The 20,363-nt window shown below is 40.7% G+C and overlaps 1 protein-coding gene across 1 annotated transcript in view; it reads right to left on the bottom strand.

The window, feature by feature from the left end:
- Positions 1-652: 652 nt before the first annotated feature.
- hhip (hedgehog interacting protein) overlaps positions 653-20,363 on the bottom strand; it is a 34,931-nt gene continuing 15,220 nt past the window's right edge. Inside the window, exons 5-13 of the mRNA XM_053502683.1 lie at positions 15,594-15,745; positions 14,885-15,058; positions 14,561-14,704; positions 13,546-13,667; positions 12,356-12,479; positions 11,252-11,382; positions 10,182-10,266; positions 2,401-2,549; positions 653-2,293 (exon numbers count right to left, since the gene is read on the bottom strand). Of these exons, the coding sequence (XP_053358658.1) occupies positions 2,097-2,293; positions 2,401-2,549; positions 10,182-10,266; positions 11,252-11,382; positions 12,356-12,479; positions 13,546-13,667; positions 14,561-14,704; positions 14,885-15,058; positions 15,594-15,745 (1,278 nt within the window). The 3' untranslated portion in view covers positions 653-2,096. The remainder of the gene's footprint in view (positions 2,294-2,400; positions 2,550-10,181; positions 10,267-11,251; positions 11,383-12,355; positions 12,480-13,545; positions 13,668-14,560; positions 14,705-14,884; positions 15,059-15,593; positions 15,746-20,363) is intronic.

Genomic DNA, 20,363 nt, shown 5'->3' with positions numbered 1-20,363 from the left:
ATGTTGTCAGTTATGTTATGTTATGATGGGGGAACCTGAAATCAGTCAGGATAATTACACAGTCCTTTGCAATGTGGAATGTTCCATTGGCGGTATCATTCACTTTATTGTTGACTCATGCTTAGAGTATATGGTTACACATCTTCCTGTTTCTGCCTTTAGGCATGCCTCTTTTACACATCCTCAATACAATCGGTCATTATCAAAAAAACAAAACAAAAAAAAAAACACTGACTTGCATCATTTACCCATGTTAAATGTAACTTATTATAGCGATAATAAAACATCTTCTAATAATCTTATGACTGAATCAAAATGCTGTTACACAATGTACAGAAATTCAAATAGGTTTATGATAGCTTTCTTTTTTTTTTCCCTACGTATGAAAAAGAAATCAGGAAAAAAAATACATAATGTGAATCCATAGGCTTAATGTAAAACTGCTCTCTAGTAATACTCTCCCCTGTCATATATTATTACGCTTAAAAAAATAAACCTTCCTCTATTGAAACAATTGTAATACTATATTACTTTGCAAAGCTAAGTAGTACCTTTCTTAGTACAGTACTATCAGAAATGTACAGCACTACGCGGGTTCCCTTTTGACACTTTTAACTGAAGACCAAATTCATATATATATATATATAAAAAAAAAAAAAAAAGACACAGATCGTTGATTGATAGATAAAACAAGATCCCAGTGAATGCTGGTAATCTATTATTTGTTAATATTATATATTTTTTATACTCGTGGCAGTGTAACTAGCTCAAAAAACGATGTGAAAATGGTCTGACGTGCTTGATTTATACAAAGCTAGCTGGGTTTTTTGCTGAAAATTCAAACAGGAACAACATGACATACATGAACCTAATGAAATGTATGTAAATCTATGATACATTATTTATATTGAAAGCAGCGTGCATGGTCATGAAAAAAAAGATATATAATATATATGTATAAAAAAAGTTGGTAGAAATATTGGAATCAAAGTGACCATCGTTTAAAAAAAAAACCAACAACCTTGATTTGCAACTATATTGTTATACAAAACACTGATTGCAGCTGTCTTTAGGGTTGAACTGATTTTTTTCAAAAAAATTTACTAAAACCTTTTTTTTTTGCAAAAGTTATTAATGGCCTTGCAGAAGAAACTATAAACAGACTGGCATCAAGTCCCAACTACGTGAATCCATGACTATTGCTGGTGTTACAATGGTTTTTTTATGTTTTGTCATCAGCCTTTTTATATATCATAATGGTGAGTAGGAAAAAGTGAGATTTCTCCAATGAATTGATAAAGCATTCTGTTCACACATTGATTATTCGACTTGGCCTTTGGTTGAGGTGATGGATCCAGGGCGATTATGACTTCCTGTGGCAAGGTTCAGTCATTTTGACTGTCCATTTGATTTCCCAGTTTGAGCCTTGATTTTAGGTCTTGATTTCGTAGATTTGTCTTTCCTTGGCTACACAGTAAGTTTGCAGCCGTTTGTACAAACTGTGAAAACTGAGCTTAGATTCTGAGTTCCAGTGATTTTAAGGCAACTGAAGAGTCCTTTTCACTGGCGAGCTTTAAAAGCAGAAATAAGGACTGAGTCCTGACGTATACACAGCAAAGTTATAGCTAAAACACTGAGTGCTGTACCCTTTAGCATTGTGTAAAGGCTTCTCCTGAATACCCATTTGTACCACAGTGTGTGTAATGTGATGCATGGGACAGTGCTTGTATATCGGAAATGTGGAGCAAAACATGGAAATATAATTCTGGAACAATGTTATTTGCTCTAAATCTCAGTGTGGGATCTTTGTCAATAATTTAATTTAAAAAAAAAATGGAACTTGCTTAATGAGTCCTCATGGTTTACCCAAACAACAAGGATTGCATTGAATGCATCGAGCAAATTTGGGAGTAAATACCAGCATTAGTGGTCCAATGATGGTCCACCATATGTGTGGGCAGTCAGTGATGGTAATGAAGTTGGGATGCAGGTTGGAGGTTGGGGGGTGTTGATGTCCTGAAGGCAAACCCTCCAAAAGGCCTCCTTAAAATTCCGCCTTCAGACCAGAGTAGAGGATTGCAGTCATCCTGCCCGATCTAGACAATGTAGCTGGTGAAGTCCAGCAGATATGATGTCATGTCAATGATGTGATCCAAAATGCCACTTTTGTCACGATCATCCTGGGTGCCTCGCTCCCCTTTCTCACACTGTGCCCCGGAAAAGCCTTCCTTACAGAAGCACTTGTTGGGTTCGATGCAGACGCCACCATTTCGGCAAGCAGGTTCACACTTGGCTGTGACGAATAAGCAGACTTTGTGATTCCTGCTCACTTTTTTCATTTAACACCAGTATCAATTAGAATATGTAAGGATATGTGTGCGCGTTCTGCATTTGACTCACCTCGTAAGCAGGAGGGACCCTCCCAGCCATGGTTGCAGCAGCATTTGCCCGTAGGAGTGCAGTGGCCATTTCTGCATTCCCGAGAACAGGAGCTGCTCAGCATCTCTGGAGCTTCTACTGGCCGCCGGCATTCTTTGGGTACCTGAGGCCTGTGGGAACATCACACTATGTTCAAGTAAGGTTGATTATAAGGTGAGGTTGATTCTAACTGTATGGTTCCCAAATCTGATTGGTTGGAAGATAAGGATTAGATATTTTGCTCAACAGTTACAGCAGCATTGTATGAAGGGCAATCAAGTCAAACCAGGACTTGTAAGTGAAGGCGTAAAACTGATTTTTGAACATTTATAGACGATGTCAAGTACAGTACTGTGATAAGACTATTAGTCGCAGTAAAACATTCGAATGGTGCAAATGTTTTAAAGAAGGCCGTAGTTTGTGAACGATGAGGCTTGTAGCCCATTGCAGTTGTTCCTGTTAACATTCGGCGAGTGGAACGCCTGATATCCTTAAAAAAAAAAAATCGATGGATAACTTGTCACCAACCTGCAGAAGAGACGCCTCTATATGCGTAAACACAACCATTCACCAACACTACTTTCACATGAGAGGAACTCGGCTGGGAGTTATTCCTACATCCCCCATACAGTCCTGACTTCGCTTCAAGCCATTTTCACATGTTTGAGCCATTAAAGGAGTTCCTGGGAGGCCAGTGTTTCCAATCATGGCTCCGGCATACTGAGGAAACTTTTTTGTCTTGATGCACTAGATGCACTAAACATGCTTTCTGCCAATTAGGAAACATGTTGCACTGCCTCTGAGACACTGATACAGTGATATTTTTGGTGGAGACCAAAAATCATCGACAGCATCAGCCCAATCAAAATAAAGCTGTAAGTAGGTTTTCCAAGAATGTGTGCTTTTGCAGTTGTTGGCAACATCTATCTGCACTATGAATGGGAAACTATTATTACTATATAAATAATAACTATTAAACTTTAAATTATTACTGAATAATAATTCACTTCAGGGTGGTATGAGTAACTTCGCCTTTTTGTCGTTGTAAGACACGCCCCTCTTTGACCATTTTCCTATAACAACACACCGCCAAGTGATGTATTTCTTACCGAAGCAATGATACATACACACCCTGAGGCACATATTGATCAGGGTGGATACACATCCCACTGTTTAAAAATGCGAAAAACATGCAAGTATGGGGAAAAAATGTTATTGCTAGTCTTCATATGATGTATGACGGTACGTTTCTTTTGGCCCGGTAACATCTGGAAGTGGAAACAGTACCGTTTTGTGTGTAATGGGGCTCGAAGGCGAAACCTCACCATCACACTGAGTAGCTACTAATGAAACTGTGAGAGCTGCAGCTCTTCAAACAACCTAATGCTTCCACACACCGGCTAATGAGCCAGGCGAATCTCTTCAAGACTGTCTATTACTAAGTGGGCAGACCTGTTGACATACCCAACATGCACGCACACACACACACACACACACACTGTACTGTAATTGGACTCCACTAAAGCAGTGGCTATAAGGAACAGGCTGGAGAGCACTTAGTTAGTTCACATCCTGTGTATTTCACTGGGAGTGGTGCCTGGGAAAGTGAGGTGGCCAGCATGTGAGGAAAGTGGAAAACTGAAAGGAAGCTACCATGTGGGCCTTTCTCCACTCTCCAGTGCTCCACTGGTTCTTATGTCACAAAATGTTTTAGAACCTTTTGCATGCGAAAGAGTTCTGGTTACTAATGATATTAAAAATATACGAGAGGAAAGATCATTCCCTTCGGTATATTTGAAGCCTGTGAGTTGAGGCATTCATGACTTAAGTGTATATGTGTGTGTGTGTGTGTGTGTGAGAGTGTGGGATGCTGGAACCACCCTGACAGGCTCAGTGACTGATGGCAGGAGTAGGGTGGTAACAAGGGGCTTCTGGCAGGCTGTATTTGAAGGGTGGGATGGGGTGGAGGGGATCTGAAGGGGGTAGCAGGGGTAGTTCCCATGCTTCCCACCGTTGCTTTCACCACCCGCATCAAGTCTCCCCTTTCTCTTAACCGTACTCTTTTTTTTTTTTTTTTTGTGCTGTTGTGACAGGCTGTATGTTGTTAAAACAAAAAAAAAAAGTGCGAGAAATAAGGGGAAAGAAACTGAGATGGAGGGTGAAAAAGAAAGAGCAAGAGAGGAAGAGAAAGGAGAGAAAGAGGCGGTTCCCCGGAGGATTGGGCTAACGCCGTTAATGACGCGGGGGTCAGCGCAGCTACTAAACAGTTTGCAGTACTGGCAGGGTGGCCGTGAAAACAACACCTGCTGCTGCAGCCCTCGACAAAGGCAGCTGGGTCAACAGGCACTGTGGGAATGTATCAACTCTGAGAGGCCACTTGCATAAAACACAGACTGATAAATTAAAGGAGGGCCATGGCTTATTAGTTTAAGGCCTTCCTGGAGCCTGCCGTTCCTCCGCGCTGAATAGGAGGCCGAACACATCGGCTGCTCGGATGCTCTTTGTCCCGCTACTCGAGTAACCTGATTCTAGTTTGGATATGAAACTTACAGTAAAAAATAAAAAGTACCTGCCTTAAGAGTGAAAAACTCTGTCCTTCACAATTCATTTCAGCGTCTGAATCTGATTTATTCTGATCTTGATTTATTTATGACCACGTCCTGCACTAAACCATTTCCCTTATCTATTATATAAAACTTGAATGAAACGCCATTCGTAGCTTGCTAATAGTTTGTCTTTAGTCTACAACTTCTTTTTCCTAGACGAGAAGCCTAGTAGCTTAATGTAGCCTCTTAAATCTTATGTACGAGGTTTTAGGCTAGTTGTATTGTCAAAATAGCAAAGCATGCTAAAACCTGATTTATGTTTCTGCGTCATGCCTACAGTACGCTGAGCCTACGCTGCAGGATTTATACTTGTGCCCTGGTGTGTTTGTGTCGCTCTGCAATCACGCCACCACACTGCTAGATGGCGGTGGGTTATCTATGCTGCTGTGCGGAGGATTTTTTACGGAGTGGATCTTGTTGGAGTTAGAGCTAAAAGATGTTGAACGACAGTAACTTTTACTGAAATTACTGCAATGCTGAAGGAAAGAAGATGACTTTTAACTCAATAAAAGAATGGAAGCATAGAAAAAGAAGCCAGAAATGAGGTGCTACCAGGTGGACCAATCATGGACAATTCTGATCAGAAGGTCCCAGGTTCAAACCCCACCATCACCACCATCACCAAGTTGCCACTGTAGGGGCCATTTAGATGTATAATGAGATTTAAAAAATGTAAGTTGCTCTGGATAAGGGTGTCTGACAAATCCTGTAAAGTAACAGTAAAACATTTGACATCCATTGGATTGGTCAAGACCCCGCTTGAGCAAGTGGTTGGATTATTTGTGACTTCAATGCACCTTACTTATTGCTGTAATCACGACTCAATCTTTTGGTATTTTTCGTTGCCATTTCTAATTTAAAACATTATGCATCGTCCAACATACATACATAAAAAGCTGCATATATGAAGTTTGATGCATGACAGTATCTAAGAGCGGATTATCTTTTCCTGTTGCCAGTGAGAATCCATCAGCAAAACAATACATACGTACAAAATCCTAGGAGTCCCACAAGAGGTGCATTTTATTTTCTTTTTTTTTTCTTTCAGAAGACAGTTTTACTTCCTGGCATTTAACTTGCTTAATTTGACAATACACCAGTGGAGTTATCCTAACAGTGGGGTGTACTTTGGGAGTTACGTTCGTCGTCCATGCCAGAATGAGCTTCGTCACGCTACTCGCTGCTGTCCCTCTATCCGTTTTTTGTTATCTCTCGCTATTGTCCGGCAGTCTTTGTGAGTACATTGTGTCAGAAAAATTTACTGTGTATTGTATCTGTAGGCCATTCAGTGACACTGCAAAGGGGCTTTGTCAAAGGCGAGGACGTGGTGGAGAGTTTGTAAGATTTAGGGGACAAAGTCAAATAAAGGGGGCTTTGGTAAAGACTTGGGGGTTATAGAACTAGAAAATGTGAGCAGTTTTTTCTTTTACGTATTTGTATCCTACTTCTTCTTCTTTCACACATCTCTAGCTTTCTCTCGCACTTGTGCACACACACGTGCATACCTCCTAGCCTGTTGAGAAAGGCCTGAAGTGATTTGTGGCTTCCATAACGAAAGTACTTCATTAAAAGGCTTCTAAAAAGCCCATTCAGAACCCAAGAGCTCAGCGCTGAAATCCAATCCACTGAAAGGACAAAATCTGCATGAAACATATGCTTTATATACTATTTTTTTTCTCCTCTTTACAGTATGCTCTAAAGCTCCATTGTAAGGTATGTTGACCAAAATCGACCTACCACAGCCAGCTGACTGCTTATGAGGAGTTTAGAATTACGTAGATGGGGGGTGGGAAAGCTGATAGCTTCTTTGTCGCTTCGCAAATTTTTGTGAAAGTGTTTTGGTTTGTAGATTAATTAAATGAAGAAAAATATTTCAACTCTGGAAAGGGAAAAAACTCTAGGCTTTGCACTGCTTTTAACGTACCAGACTTCCTACTGGGCTTAAAGGAGAGAGAGTCACCTTTCAATTTATGAACTGTCAGAAAAGGAATTAAAGGGGTTTTTCTTGCACAGCAGGGATGTCCTTCGATGCCAAAGGTGCAAGTGGAAATTCTCGTAAAGCACTCGGCACATCTGCTCAAATTTATGTTTTTGTTGCTTACTTCAAAGGGAACACCCCATACGATATTGTCACTGTAGGTGCTGATTCAATTCGTATTGTGGTCATGTATCATTTTATACATTTCCAGATTTTTCATATATATATATATATATATATATATATATATATATATATATATATATATATATATATATAAAATTTATTTTTTTTTTCTCGAGATTTTCTTACAATTCTAAACCCAATTTAGCAAACATGCTGCTATTTCCAAACAGGATGGATGCTGTGCTGCAGATGAATAGTTTAAAGCGCACCACTTGTAGAACACGGCAACATTTTCAAACCTCCAATGGGAACATACTGTATATAATTAAAAAAAAAATTTTGATAAATCGATTCTGGAGTTAGTGTGGATTTGCTGCACAAAAATAACTGAACCATTTTTTTTCACAGCCACATCTACAGTATAGGACTACATGGTATCCTGTAAACATGTGGCAAGATTGAGATAAGGAAACATTGTGACTTTGGGCTTTATAAAAAGCAAAGCACAACATTTTCAGTAATTTATTAATTAATTCATTTAATTTTCTGCTATTTTGGACAGAGTTGAGATGGATCCTCAGGCTGTCCCAGGAACACTGCCTATTTATCATTCGATATTCGTGCATTGCTAAATTAACTCTGTCTAAAAGTTACTCTGTTGTAACATGGTTACTGAAACATCAGGGACGGTTGATCTGATGTGTGCCCCCACATCTCCCCGAAGCCTCACTGCGTGAGAAAACCGACACAGCGAATCGAAATCAAAGCATGATGTGTGTTTTTTTTAGCCCCTCAATTCTCACAGATGCAAGAACCAAAAGGAAAACGCCTACGATGCCACAAAGTCACAGGTACATCAATGCAAGACCACCCGTCATGATGGTTTGAGCGAGGTCTGTGGTGTGATCGGCTCGCTGTCGTTTGGTAACGAGATCCTGCGAACTGACGGGGTGTGTAAATCAGCGCACCCAACACCGTAGTTCTTACAGACTAAACAAACTCAATCAATCAAGGGAAGAATGGTTCCTTGGAAAAAACGCAGCATTGCCAGAAAACATAAATAAAAAATAAAAAAAAAGGGTGAGAGAGGCCTGGGCATGGAGGGAACATCTGTTGCATAATTAATTGAGTTAGACTTGGGTGGCACTGTCATTACTTAGTTATATGTTTACAAAAACGCTAATTCTCATTGCATTTTTTTTTTTATAATGATTCAAAGCAATTTACTTTTGGGATATTATAAATCAAGGCAGAAACATTTTCTTTTTCTTCTAGAATATTTTAATCATGAGCAAGTTCCTTGTAATAGGTTTGATAGGAACAATACAAAAAGTGGTTTCCCCACTTTGGAAGCTCTATTGGTCACGTCAACCTGAGAACAGCGAGACCGTTGACAGTAAATGGTTAGATTTTGACTGGATTCAGCTTGGAACACCCCCTAACATATGAACCTTCTCTGTCGTTATAAGGAAAACATCCCTCCTGTTGATGACAGGTGTGCAAGTCTCGTCAAAGCTCGGAAAATATGCCAGCAGAGACCACACATGCTCGCCAGTTAACCAGTGACGCCTGAACTGCCCTGACAGTGTTGGTGTTAGAAACACATTACACTAACATTTAGAAATGGTATGCTTACTCTCCAATTATGGCTGAGGTTTGTGTTGGCTGAGGCCGGCAGTTGTGTGATGATTTGTTTAAAGGGGCATAGTCCTTGTGTGTGTGTGTGTGTGTGTGTGTGTGTGTGCACGCAAAGGAAAGCGAAAGAAAGAATGTGACTATGATATACTTAAAGTTAAAGAATGTAAAAAAGCTTGGGATAATCCCAAGCTCTCATTCTTCTTGTAAGCACAATATGCAGGCTGAAACTGAGCGGTAGACAAAAAGCAGAGTCTTATTACACAAGTTAATAGTTTGACATTAGATCACTGGGATGCTGAAACAGTCCAGGCTCACTTAAGTGAAATGAAGTCAGAGGAAATAATGCTGAATACTGCTAACTACACCAATCAGCCATAACTTTAAGACCAGCGCCAGGTGAATTGAATACTGTAACATTTATTAACTATTAGTAATCTGGGAACAGGATCATGAGAACCCAAGACTCATATATGCTCGCGGGGACCAAAGGCCAACCGATCCCACAGGAATGCCAATGAAAATAAAATAATAGGGTTAAGAGCCTTGCTCAAGGGCTCAACAGTGGCAACTTGGTGATGCATGGGCTCGAACCCCGGACCTTCAGTAACCCAGTAACCCACAGCCTTAACTGAATGAGCCACCACTGCTGAAAAAAAAGTTAATGCTGACTATGAGAGAAACGCACCAGAACACTCAATGCATCACAGATTGCTGTATATGGGGCTTAACGGGTAAGGATGTTGACCTAACCTATAAATTCTCCAGATCTCAATACGATCCATGCACGCATGGGATCTGATGGACAAACCAATCTGATCAATGGAATGTGCAACATACAGCAACTGTGGCATATCTTCAAAGGTTTTGTGGAGCTGTTTTGGTGGAAGAAGGGGAACCTAAAAACTGTTTGGTTTTAATTTTAAATGATTTACATCTTATTGGTGATTGTTGTTTATTGCTTTAAAGTATTTTTTTCCTTAGCAATCTCCAGTGGCAGGCCACTTGCTCCTATTAATTTGTTAGTTCATCCATTCACTTGTTTGTTTGTTTGCTCATTTAATTATTCAGCTTCAGTAACCATTTTATTTGGACCAGGACTGCCTTGTATCCAAAAGTGCCAATTTTAGAAAAGCAGGAAAACCAGAGAACCTGCTATATGATCTTAGAGGCAACCTGCATAGAAACTCCAAGCAGACAGCCTAAGCTCCGGATTGAAACCTGCAGCTATGATACCTGCTGCATCACTCTGCCTCCTTGTAAAGTCAAAGTTACCAAATTATCCATAAAGAGCTCAGTGAGCGGGTTAAGGTAGCCTCTACAGGTCTGATGTTCTGTAGGTTAGGAGATCTTGAAAGATTTTTACTATTGAGGTATAATAGTGAAAAGAGCTTGATATCAGTAAAATGTTTTTTTACCTTTTGGGGTCCACCAATTTGTAAAGCCTCCCACTGTGTAACTGCATGGGTAAGCTTTTGCTGGATGTCAAGATGTAGACCTCACCTGGTTAAAAAAAGGAGATTGGGAAACCATGAGGATGTCATGCATGCAGAACTTGGTTTATCTACTATGGCAGATTCATGACTCTAGTCAAATAAATCATTCTTCTACTTACCATGTTCTTATGGAACGTTCATCAAATTGATAATTAGAATTGTGGTTTTGTAAGTTCTGTAAATTATAGAGCTGAATCCGTGTGTTTGATTTCATCCATCTGAGCACCAAAACCCTCCCTTGCAGATCTCTACCGCTTGGATGGCAAAAAAATAATAATAAAAAAAGATGGTGCCTTGCTTTGCTTATTCTAGGCATTTTGGAACAAGTAGTTCATGTTCCCCTGTGATAAGAGGTCAAGCGGGATTGTACAGCATGATGGAACACAGGCTTGCTGTGAGTCACTTGGAGGTTTGATTTCCACCAAGTCCTGCAATCCGATCCCTATGTTCTGACATGGAGGAACTTCATCACTGAACTTGGCACATGGTTCAGATAAATGATTGCTCCGGAGAGGAGAGAGGCTGTTATCACTGGGTGTGAGGGTAAATTTGTGGTTTGGTTGGGGAAGTTAATTGCAAATGGAAACCCTAGTCACTGACAAATCATTCTGACCTTTGAATCTTGTTCATATCTTCTGTCAGCAGCAAGAAAGAGAGGAAGTCATGTGTCAGGAAGTTAAACTACTCTGTCATAATGGAATGTGCCATGGAGGAAAGGTATTATGGAGTGGGAGTTGGCTTTCCAGTGTGACCTTGGCAATGCCTGTTCTGTATCACTGAGATATCCTTTTAAATTCTGACTCTTTTTTGGCCTCAAAGTCATCTGTATTCAGTGTCTTGTATGCAAGGCATCTTATTATTTTGGAAAGAACTATTCTGGACTAATGAGCAGGGTACTAAAGAATAGTAATAATCATAAGTAGTATTATATTTCAAACCCGTGCTTAGCAGTAATCAGAAAGCTAAGAGTAAAAAATAAAGGTTACACTCACCTAGTTCATCCTCTCCAAATCCCAAGATCTGTCCAACCAAGGTGGAACCGCACGAACTTCTACTTCCAAGGCAGAATGGCTTTTCTTGCCATGGCCGGTCCTCTGATGGTCTCTGGAGTATTCTGAGCTTCCTGAAATACCAACATGGTGTTAAATTTCACCCTAAATCATGGCACTGAGAACAAATTATCAAAATCTGAAAGACCTAGGATCAGCCATTGATCAGCCATAACAATTAAAACACCTATTTTTTGGTTTCCATTTGGGCCAATAGGGTTCTGGAAGTGTGCAGGACTTTGACAGATCGTTTGGGTGCCTTTTTAGATATTTACATTTAGGCATTTGGCAGACGCTCTTATCCAGAGCGACTTACATTTTTATCTCATCATACATTTGAGCAGTTGAGGGTTAAGGGCCTTGCTCAAGGGCCCAACAGCGGCAACTCTATGGTTGTGGGGTTTGAACCTGGGATCTTCCAATGCCTTAACCACTGAGCTACCCCTGGCCCCTAGATAGGAAATGTTTGTGCTCAATGCTTTCTATAATGCTCAGAATTGACTAAAGCACTGACTGGGATTTGAACAGACAGGTTGACTTTTGGCCCCCTCAGGCATGGGAGAGCTTTGGATGCCCATGATTCTGTCCCCAGTCTACTGGTGATCGATGTTGTGAAGTTCACCTATCAGTGGTCATAATGTTATGGCTGACAGGTAAACTTTTACATTAAAAATTCAGGACAAACAAAATACATTTCCAAAAAATTTTTTTTCACTAAGTATTCTCCATTTTTGGACAACATTAGTAGATATCAGAGGACGCTGAGTTACACAACTGTGTTAGTAACAGAGTGTTAAGCGGTAATAATATGAGGTTTTGAACAAATTTCCAAATTTCCCTTTTTCTGCAAAAAATAATATCCCTTTTTCAGAAAGTGTGCACACTTGGACACACCAAACCAAAGGAAAGCTGTCACTTAGCATCATATAGATTAGAACTTACTCCCTATACCACTAAAACATTAAGAATAGTTTCTTACTTAACTTTATTTGTAACTATGTGCCAACATGTAACACATACAGTTTGTATTGTACTTAATTATCTTACCCATTTTTGTCACCAAACACGTAACTTCCATAAAGTCTTCTTGATTGACAGCCTCTGTAGATGAATCCACCAACTGGAAGTGCACCACTGCTGGACTCCAGGTCAAAAACAGATGGTTCATTTTCTGTACAAAAAAAAAAAAGGCACACAATCCTATCATGTCAACAGCATGCCAATGAAAGTTCCTAAAAATGTTTTGTATAAAAATGATGATTCAGCTCTTATTTGAACGTCCTTGTTTTCGAACCTGATTGCATCTTTCTATTACGTCACATTGTGTCATAACATACATAGTACAGCAACAAAGACTCAGTTTGCTTAGCAATGTATATCCCATATTTCCAACAATCCTTCAGCATGGCAGTGGAGGAGGGTTTTAATGACCCATGGCTTGGAAACATTAAAGACAACTTTATTTTATGGATAGCTGACTATGCTCCTTTTTACGAAATGGCATCGTTAACGTCCAGCTTGTGTGAAGGAGGGTCCACGTTCTAACAAGGGTTTGTGTACTGTGTGTTTGAGACAGTGTGTATAGCAACATAAGTTATGGCAGCTTTGGGAATGGCCGGTATTATAATGTTGCAGTCAGCGTGTTGTAAAACTACTCAGTGCTGTTTAATGAACCTATACTTTCAGCAAGTTGATGCTTTAACAGTGTTAAAGGACCAGTAATTTCGCCTATTTATTAGACCTACTTTGGGGCATGCGTTGGTGGGGTATATAATGTGCTAGCATGACTGATCGGGTCAGACGTTTAGCCATCTAAACGAGCTAATTCTTAGATTCAAAAGGAAGTCTTCTGGTATTGATTAGGCTCTCAGCCATATGGTTTGTGCTGAACTGTACCAAAGCACCATGGACATGTTAATTACGTCTGACAATGATATATCATATTCATGAACACAAACTTTAATTTCCCTGGCAACAACACTGTATAACCCTTTTGATTCAAACGTTCTTCAGTTCTCTTCCACAGCTGGAGATGCCTCAAAGCCCATGTTGTCACATTCTAAAAGAATGTAGTAATAGTAATGAAGTTAAAACTCAGTACTGATAGTTTTAGGAAGGAAACAGCGGTAATGCAGAGATAGTTTCTTTCCTTGCATAATGCTGTTGTAGTTATTAAGACACGCTGAAAACTAGTTAACATTTATAACTCTAGTATAAATGGAGATGAATAGACATACCGTAATCTTTTCCTTTGCTGATTTGCAGGATTCTTCCGGTTGTTGTGTTTCTTCCTGTCGTATCGGTACACAAGATCAGGAGGCTCCCGTTGGTGTCCATGTGAAGTTTATCCACCGCACACCTAAGACACAATGTTGATTAGGACAGCCATTAGCCAATAACCTGGTCACAGAGTGTATTACTCACAAGAGCTGTGTGAAATATGCAGCTTGTCATAGTGTTTGTTTAAAGCCAGTAGAAATTCTTATTTCTGCATTTTCCTAATGTCCCCAACATACAGTTGTTTGTTTTTTGCATTTGTCCTACAAAGGCAATCTATAAATAACAAGGCTACCCTTAAATCTTTTTCGAAACTTTCGAAAGTAATAATAATAATTATAATAATAATAATAATAATTAATAGCAGATTGGTATTATTACACTGTTTCCAAAGAAACTGAAAAAAAGGGTTATACCCAAACGTTTTGATGATACATAGCCTACAGATGGGTGACAAATGATTAAGTCCCTAGAATAGCTTCAATATGCCTTGGCATTATCTCTGAAATTTTCCTGGAAGGATGAAGACTGTTCCTTTGATGATGGTGGTGGAGAGCGCTGTCTTAACACATTGCTTCCAAAATCTCCTACAGTTTTTCAATTGAGTTGAGAACTGGTAGTATGGCCATAGTATATCATTTACAGTACATGGGTCTAATACTCATCAATGGAGGATACCATGCCCACCAGGATAGAAATGTTTCAATATAGGATAAAGGTGATCAGTCAGAAGAATGTTGGATTGATTGATATGCTAAACCATACCAAGCCATGAAAGAAATGACCCCCATAACCCCCCAAACTTTCCCTCTGAAGGAAGCAGAAGAAGATAGCATCAGTAGCCAAAGCAACCATCAGAAACCAACCAGATCCTTTATTCAGATGACTTTGGAGAACAGACTTAATCCAAACCTTAGTCATCTTGCTGACTTAGTCATCTTATGACTTGCTCTGAGGAAGCATCCTCGTACCCACCTGCCAGGATCATGCAGTCCATGGGCGAAGATTTCTGGTGGCTGATTGGTGCTGTTGAAGTACGGGTTGTCTCCTGGTATGACATAGGGTGTGGAGCAGTGATCCGTGTCGACATCTACCCTCAGAACTGATCCAGTGAAGTCACTGCAGCAACAAATCTCTTTTAGTTGGTTGATAGCAAATATCAAAGTCAAAGACAACCTACACCGCAAGCTCACTGCTCATCACGCCAATGGTTTTAGAGCTTTAGATAGCTCCATGTTTTGTCGTTACCATCTAGTACTAGATGTGCATATTCCTCATAAACATTGTTGGTAGAATCACCTCAATCCATCCATCTCCTCCATATCATCCAGAGTGATCATCCCATCACCCAGAAAGATATGTAATAGCCCATCAGGTCCGAAGTGCAACTGCCCGCCTAAGTGCTTCCTGTGGAGCTCGGCCACCTCCATTAAGACCCGAAAAGTCCTAGTGTCCACCTGGTTGGGGTTTTTCCTTGAATAAAACATAGGAATTGTTCAATATACACCTTTTTTTATCCACTGCCATCTTGATCTGTGCCATAAACCTAAATTTATATAAAAAAAAAGCACTAGAAATAAAACACATTTGTATAATTTATATTTTAGAAATAAAAATGTTTGGTTATCCGTTACATGTTTATTTTCCAAGAACTGTTGTATAGTTTAAGTATTAATCATGCAAAATGTTAAATTAAATACATAACGCTCGATTGCTATATTGTTGTGTCTGTGAAAATCAAACTAACTGCTTAACTGCTGCATGTTTTGCGATGGTGCAGAAAAGAATTTCCGTCAATGAACTTTAATTATGCACCCCCATTAAATCTCTATAAAAACATCCTTCACTGTCATAAAATATTTTACAACATGCTTGGCAGTCAAGAACCTGGTTTTAAAACATATCCTGAAACATTTAATAACAATCATGAAACAAATTTTATTTCCCTCCCACCCATCAACATGGTTCAGTCTGAGATGTGAGCAGTGTGTAAGTGGCTGACTGTTACCTGGACACTGTATACTCGACCACACGGAGAATGTGGTCATGAGGGCCGATAGCCCAGCGCTCCTGGTTGGTCGTGTAGGAGACGTAGAGCTTGCCGTTTTTCTTATAATTGGGGTGGAATGCCAGGCTTAGCAAGCCCCTTTCATCTCCTCCCTGCAAGTCAGATGGGGAGCACAAAGAATCTAGAAGTTAATTATGTTCCCTTTTTAAAAGCCAGCGTAGGGCCAGGCTTAAAGCCAGGCCCCCCATGTCCCTTTCTGTCCCTCTCTTTCTTATTCTCTCCTTTTCTATCTCGCTCTCTCCATATGGGAGCCAGTTACCCCCATGCCCTCTTGCTCCGACTCTCTTTTATTCTCGCCCCCCTTTCTCCCTCCTTGACTACTGCATTACAAACAATTATAAAACATTTGACTCCCGGCAACCCCCCCCTTTTTTTTTTTTTTTTCCTGGTCCTCCTTTTGGTTATGTGTGGCTCATTTTTGGGGCGAGGCCCCTCCATGATGCTTGGTCCCTCCCTGCAGCCTCCACCACACTAGTGATTTGTGTGTGTAATCTTTGGGGGGATATCCACGAATGCAGCGGCGAGAGGCTGAAAGAATTTATTAGCTCACTGGCAGTTCGTCGAGAGCACAAAAAGCCCAGGAGTCCTTCAGCCCAAGCTGTGGGCCTCCACCTTCTTATCCCATCTCGACCCCCACCCTATTCCCCTACGCACCCTCTGTTTTTTAATCCGTGCAAAATTTGAGAGAGGAGGAAAAAAGGAATGGAAAAAAAAAAATCAAAATAAACAAGAAGCAAACTGCCAACTCCCACTGTCTTGGCAACATGTTTAGAATAGCAAAGAAATTGCTTGTGTAATAGGTAAACCTTTGTTTCACCCTGGGGGCAGCAACATCGGTTGTCACAACTCTGGTGGTCTACATCATTGTCAGCTGTAATAAGCAGCTGTATCATTTCAATCCCTGACCGAACGATCAGGTTGGGCTTTCATCTCTCTTTTTTTTTCTTGTATTGTTAGGAAAATGAAAAGAATGAACAGAATGCCAGACATATGTGTTCAAAATGTTTGAATAACAGCTTTTTTTTTTTTTTAAAGAAAGATTGTTTTTGAACAAGGATTTAGCGCTTTGGGATCGGACGTAACATGGGAGGAATGTTTTCACCCCACAATGAGCCAATGCAGCGTGTCCAATAAACAAATACAGTATGCCGTCATGTCAGTTATGCGGCATTCCTTTCGGATATTTCACAGGAATTGAGTAAAGAGAGGTCTTCTGTGAACTGCTTGAGTTAACTCTGCGGTTCAGCTCGCATATCGAGCCAAAACACACAGACCATAAATTGGTCAGAGAAGCTCTGTTAAGCTGCGCCGATCTAATCCAAGTTGGACAGGCCAGTGGCACAAATGTGGACGCGAGTCTGAACCATCCCTGGAATGCTCCAGAGAGGAGTGTAAAAGATCTTCAGAAACTTGAGTAATCACACTCCGGAGTCTTTTCGTTTCGACCGCAAGAGTGGGAAATCCAACAGATAAATAATGACTTTATGGCCTCATTAGGCTCGACCAGACATTTGTTTTTATTAAAAGCCTGTTCCTGGGTCAGCAGTTATAATGCAACCAAGGGAATGCATCTTAGTGTGTTTCCTAGGACTGATTTTATAACCGAAACGCTAAAACAAGCCCATGACTGAAATTGCATGAGCCTTAAACATTGACCATTGAAGCGGGCAGACCCCAGTGATGATACTGTGTGGCAAGAAAGATCCACTCCTGACTCCTCTGATCTGAATTAACAGCTGAAGTGTAGCTGAAATGAAGCCAAATTCACTTCATTGTGGTCCATTTATCATTAGAAGAGTAGGAATACCAGTGGGGGCAAGTTGTTGGCAGGCTTGCGCCCAATGAACAGGTCTGCTTAATTGCAACGCTGGCACAAGCGCCCCAATCTTCAGCCAAGACACTTCAACCACGTATTTCCAAGCTCTTAAGGAATTTACAAGCTGGACATGTTGCAAGATAACCTTTCTTATGTAACAGCAACCATAACATATTACTCAAATCAGCGCTAACTGGGTAGGTTATGATGTCTTTCTGGTTTCTGTCTCTTTTATTATGATTTCTTTTTTTTTTAATTATTATTATTTAGACTGTCTTCAAGTGTATTATACCAGCAACAGCTTCTTCTTCAAAATGCCTTCCTAGGAGAGGCTTAGTATATTTAGCGTGTGTCTGTTTTACAATATCCAGATTCAGGGAAGCAAGCATGCGATGACCATAAGAGCATGCCTTTATAAGTGTTCTGCCAGTAGTGGAACCAGAGCCAGGAAGCGAGAACGAGATGTGCTAAAGCCACACACTACACAACACTCCTCCTAAATTTCACGTAGCCATTGGCAGTTTCCTGGCTTTTGGATTTCAAGGCTTGATGCATAGCTTAGCTCGGTGTAGCTTTTGATCCTAGTGCGCTCGCTTTGGAAATCCTACCTAAAAAGCATTACCCACAAGCTGATTGCAAACTAAACAAACAAACAAACAAATAAACAAAAAAGCCATCTGAACTCTTGATCCCAATCTCTGGGCTTGGGTTTCACACACATCTAGTGTTCCATCGCCTTCAAAAAACACACAATCCTACACCTGTTGTTATACATTACTGGAACTGGAAATGGACTACAATGGAAAATTGTATGGAAGACAGCAAATCGCAATGTTTTCGGCCACACTGGTTTACCCCGAGAGCTAAACTTTCTTCTTGGGGATCAGGACAGTGCTGGGGGGTGTTAAGTCAAGTGAGATGACAGCAGTGGTCGTTTCCTGAAGTGATCTGTTAAAAAGGAGGGGGGTGAGCAGGAGGAAAAAGGCCATTTGTCAAAGCTGGGGTACTTATCCCAGACAGGTCTGAGAGCCCTTCTTGCTCATCTGAGTGAAAAACCCCAACAGCTGTGTGTGTAGTGTGACAGAGAGCATGACATGCCGTGAACTATTTGCTTCAGCGAGAAATACTTTATTGCAGCTGGCTGCCTTCGTTCTGGCAATAGAGCCATGCTCACGTTGCATACAGATGTCTTCATCCCCGCCGCCATGCACCCCGGACTAGCAGACACAACAGCGGAGCGGTCCCGTGCTTTCGCCGCTAACAATGCAACGTGCAACGAATCAAGTCTAAACTCTTAATCACCATCTCCCTCGCACAAATATTTTAAAAGATCAACACATGCTCCGGGTCTTTACGTGTCACCATGAGGACTGGAGTTCATTTCGGCATCTGGAAAAGCTTGACTCGACGCAAACCCAAAACAAGTTAATTGGCGAAGCACCGGCGCTTAAGCGTAGTCTTGCTCTGTCAAATCCAGACAACGTTAGCAGCTGGTTAACCTGGTAAACACCGCACATGCAGCTGTGATGGCATGGAGGAAGATCATTATCCTACAATGCACAGCTGAATAGAAATAAAAAAAATTTCAATTACCCAGTTGGCTTGGGAGTCAGCTGACAGGGTTTAATTGTCCCACTTAAGGACCGAGGAAACGCGTTGCACTGGTGTGAATCAGGAAAGAAGAACAGTGAGTATTGACTCTTCATGTATGTATAAAGAGGTCAAAAAGAATAATTGTGTCTGAGTCTCTTGGCAAAATGGCAACCATGCGAGGTATGCTAGTCTAAAAACAAGGCTCATTCAGAGTGATAATGACAGAGGTGGAATATACACGCGTTTCTGGACCCTTGGGGCCGAAGATACAGCAGACACTATTTAATCAGAGAACACCCACAGCGCATGAGGGACCTCCCTATAGTGGACAGTGCATTGTTATTGAACTGGTGTAATTGGCAGCCAGAGGACTGACGGTTTAAGGAAACATAGAACATTAGAATCATAGCAGTGATAAAAATACTATCTACTTTTCCTAAGGAACCAGGGGACCTACCGCGGACGCAAAGAGCGCAACATCCTGTTGCCGCTTTGTATAAACACCATCCGTTCTGTGTAGCTCTCGCTATGATAGCAGCCAAACTTCACAGAATAGGACTCTTGGGGACGAGCAGGGCTTGAGACTTCCCTAATTTTGACATAATGAGTGTTGAATCCACAGCCAATTATGCTTAATTACGATAAGGTGCACAAGGTCTTCCTAGCGAAGCGTTCGCATGTCAAATTCACGGAAGCCCCTAATCACTCTCTCTGGGGAAAAGAAAGAAGCATGCGACACATGTAAACTTCCTTCTTCTTGGGACGCTTGTGCAAATAAATGCGTTTTAAAAAGAATGCACTTGTAATGGGGACAGATAAACATCCGTAGTGGCACACGGCAAAGCTCCTGTTGATGTATGGGAAGATATCTTACAATCGAGTGTCCACGTCCTCTAATTTTACAGAAATTTAATTAACCATAGCCTTTATTGGCTGTAGCATGAAGAATAACATACAAGTATATGCAACATATAATCTCTTATCTCTAAAGCCTGCTTTACGCTATGTAATTTTTCACTTGTCACACTGTAAAATTTGGTCGCCTTCTATAAGAGAGTGTGAGTGCTCAAGATTCTATGCTTAATAACAGACCTGTGATTAAAGAAATATATATGTTCTGCTTACAGCATCAGTTGGTCAAATCTATTAGATGCACAGTTAAATGGAGCTATAGATATAAAGTAAGTCGTCCAGGCCATTTAATTGGACTGATGTCCTCGTCCCATTATATAAGCATAGCAGGGGAATTGATTGATTGACGAAGCAGGTCCTATTCTGATACAATAGATGGCGATATTCCC

This window comes from Clarias gariepinus, chromosome 8 (genome assembly GCF_024256425.1).
Source record: "Clarias gariepinus isolate MV-2021 ecotype Netherlands chromosome 8, CGAR_prim_01v2, whole genome shotgun sequence".
In the NCBI taxonomy this organism is placed as follows: Eukaryota; Metazoa; Chordata; class Actinopteri; order Siluriformes; family Clariidae; genus Clarias; species Clarias gariepinus.
The sequence above is the reverse complement of the archived record's forward strand: the minus strand, read 5'-3'. Positions and strand labels throughout refer to the sequence as shown.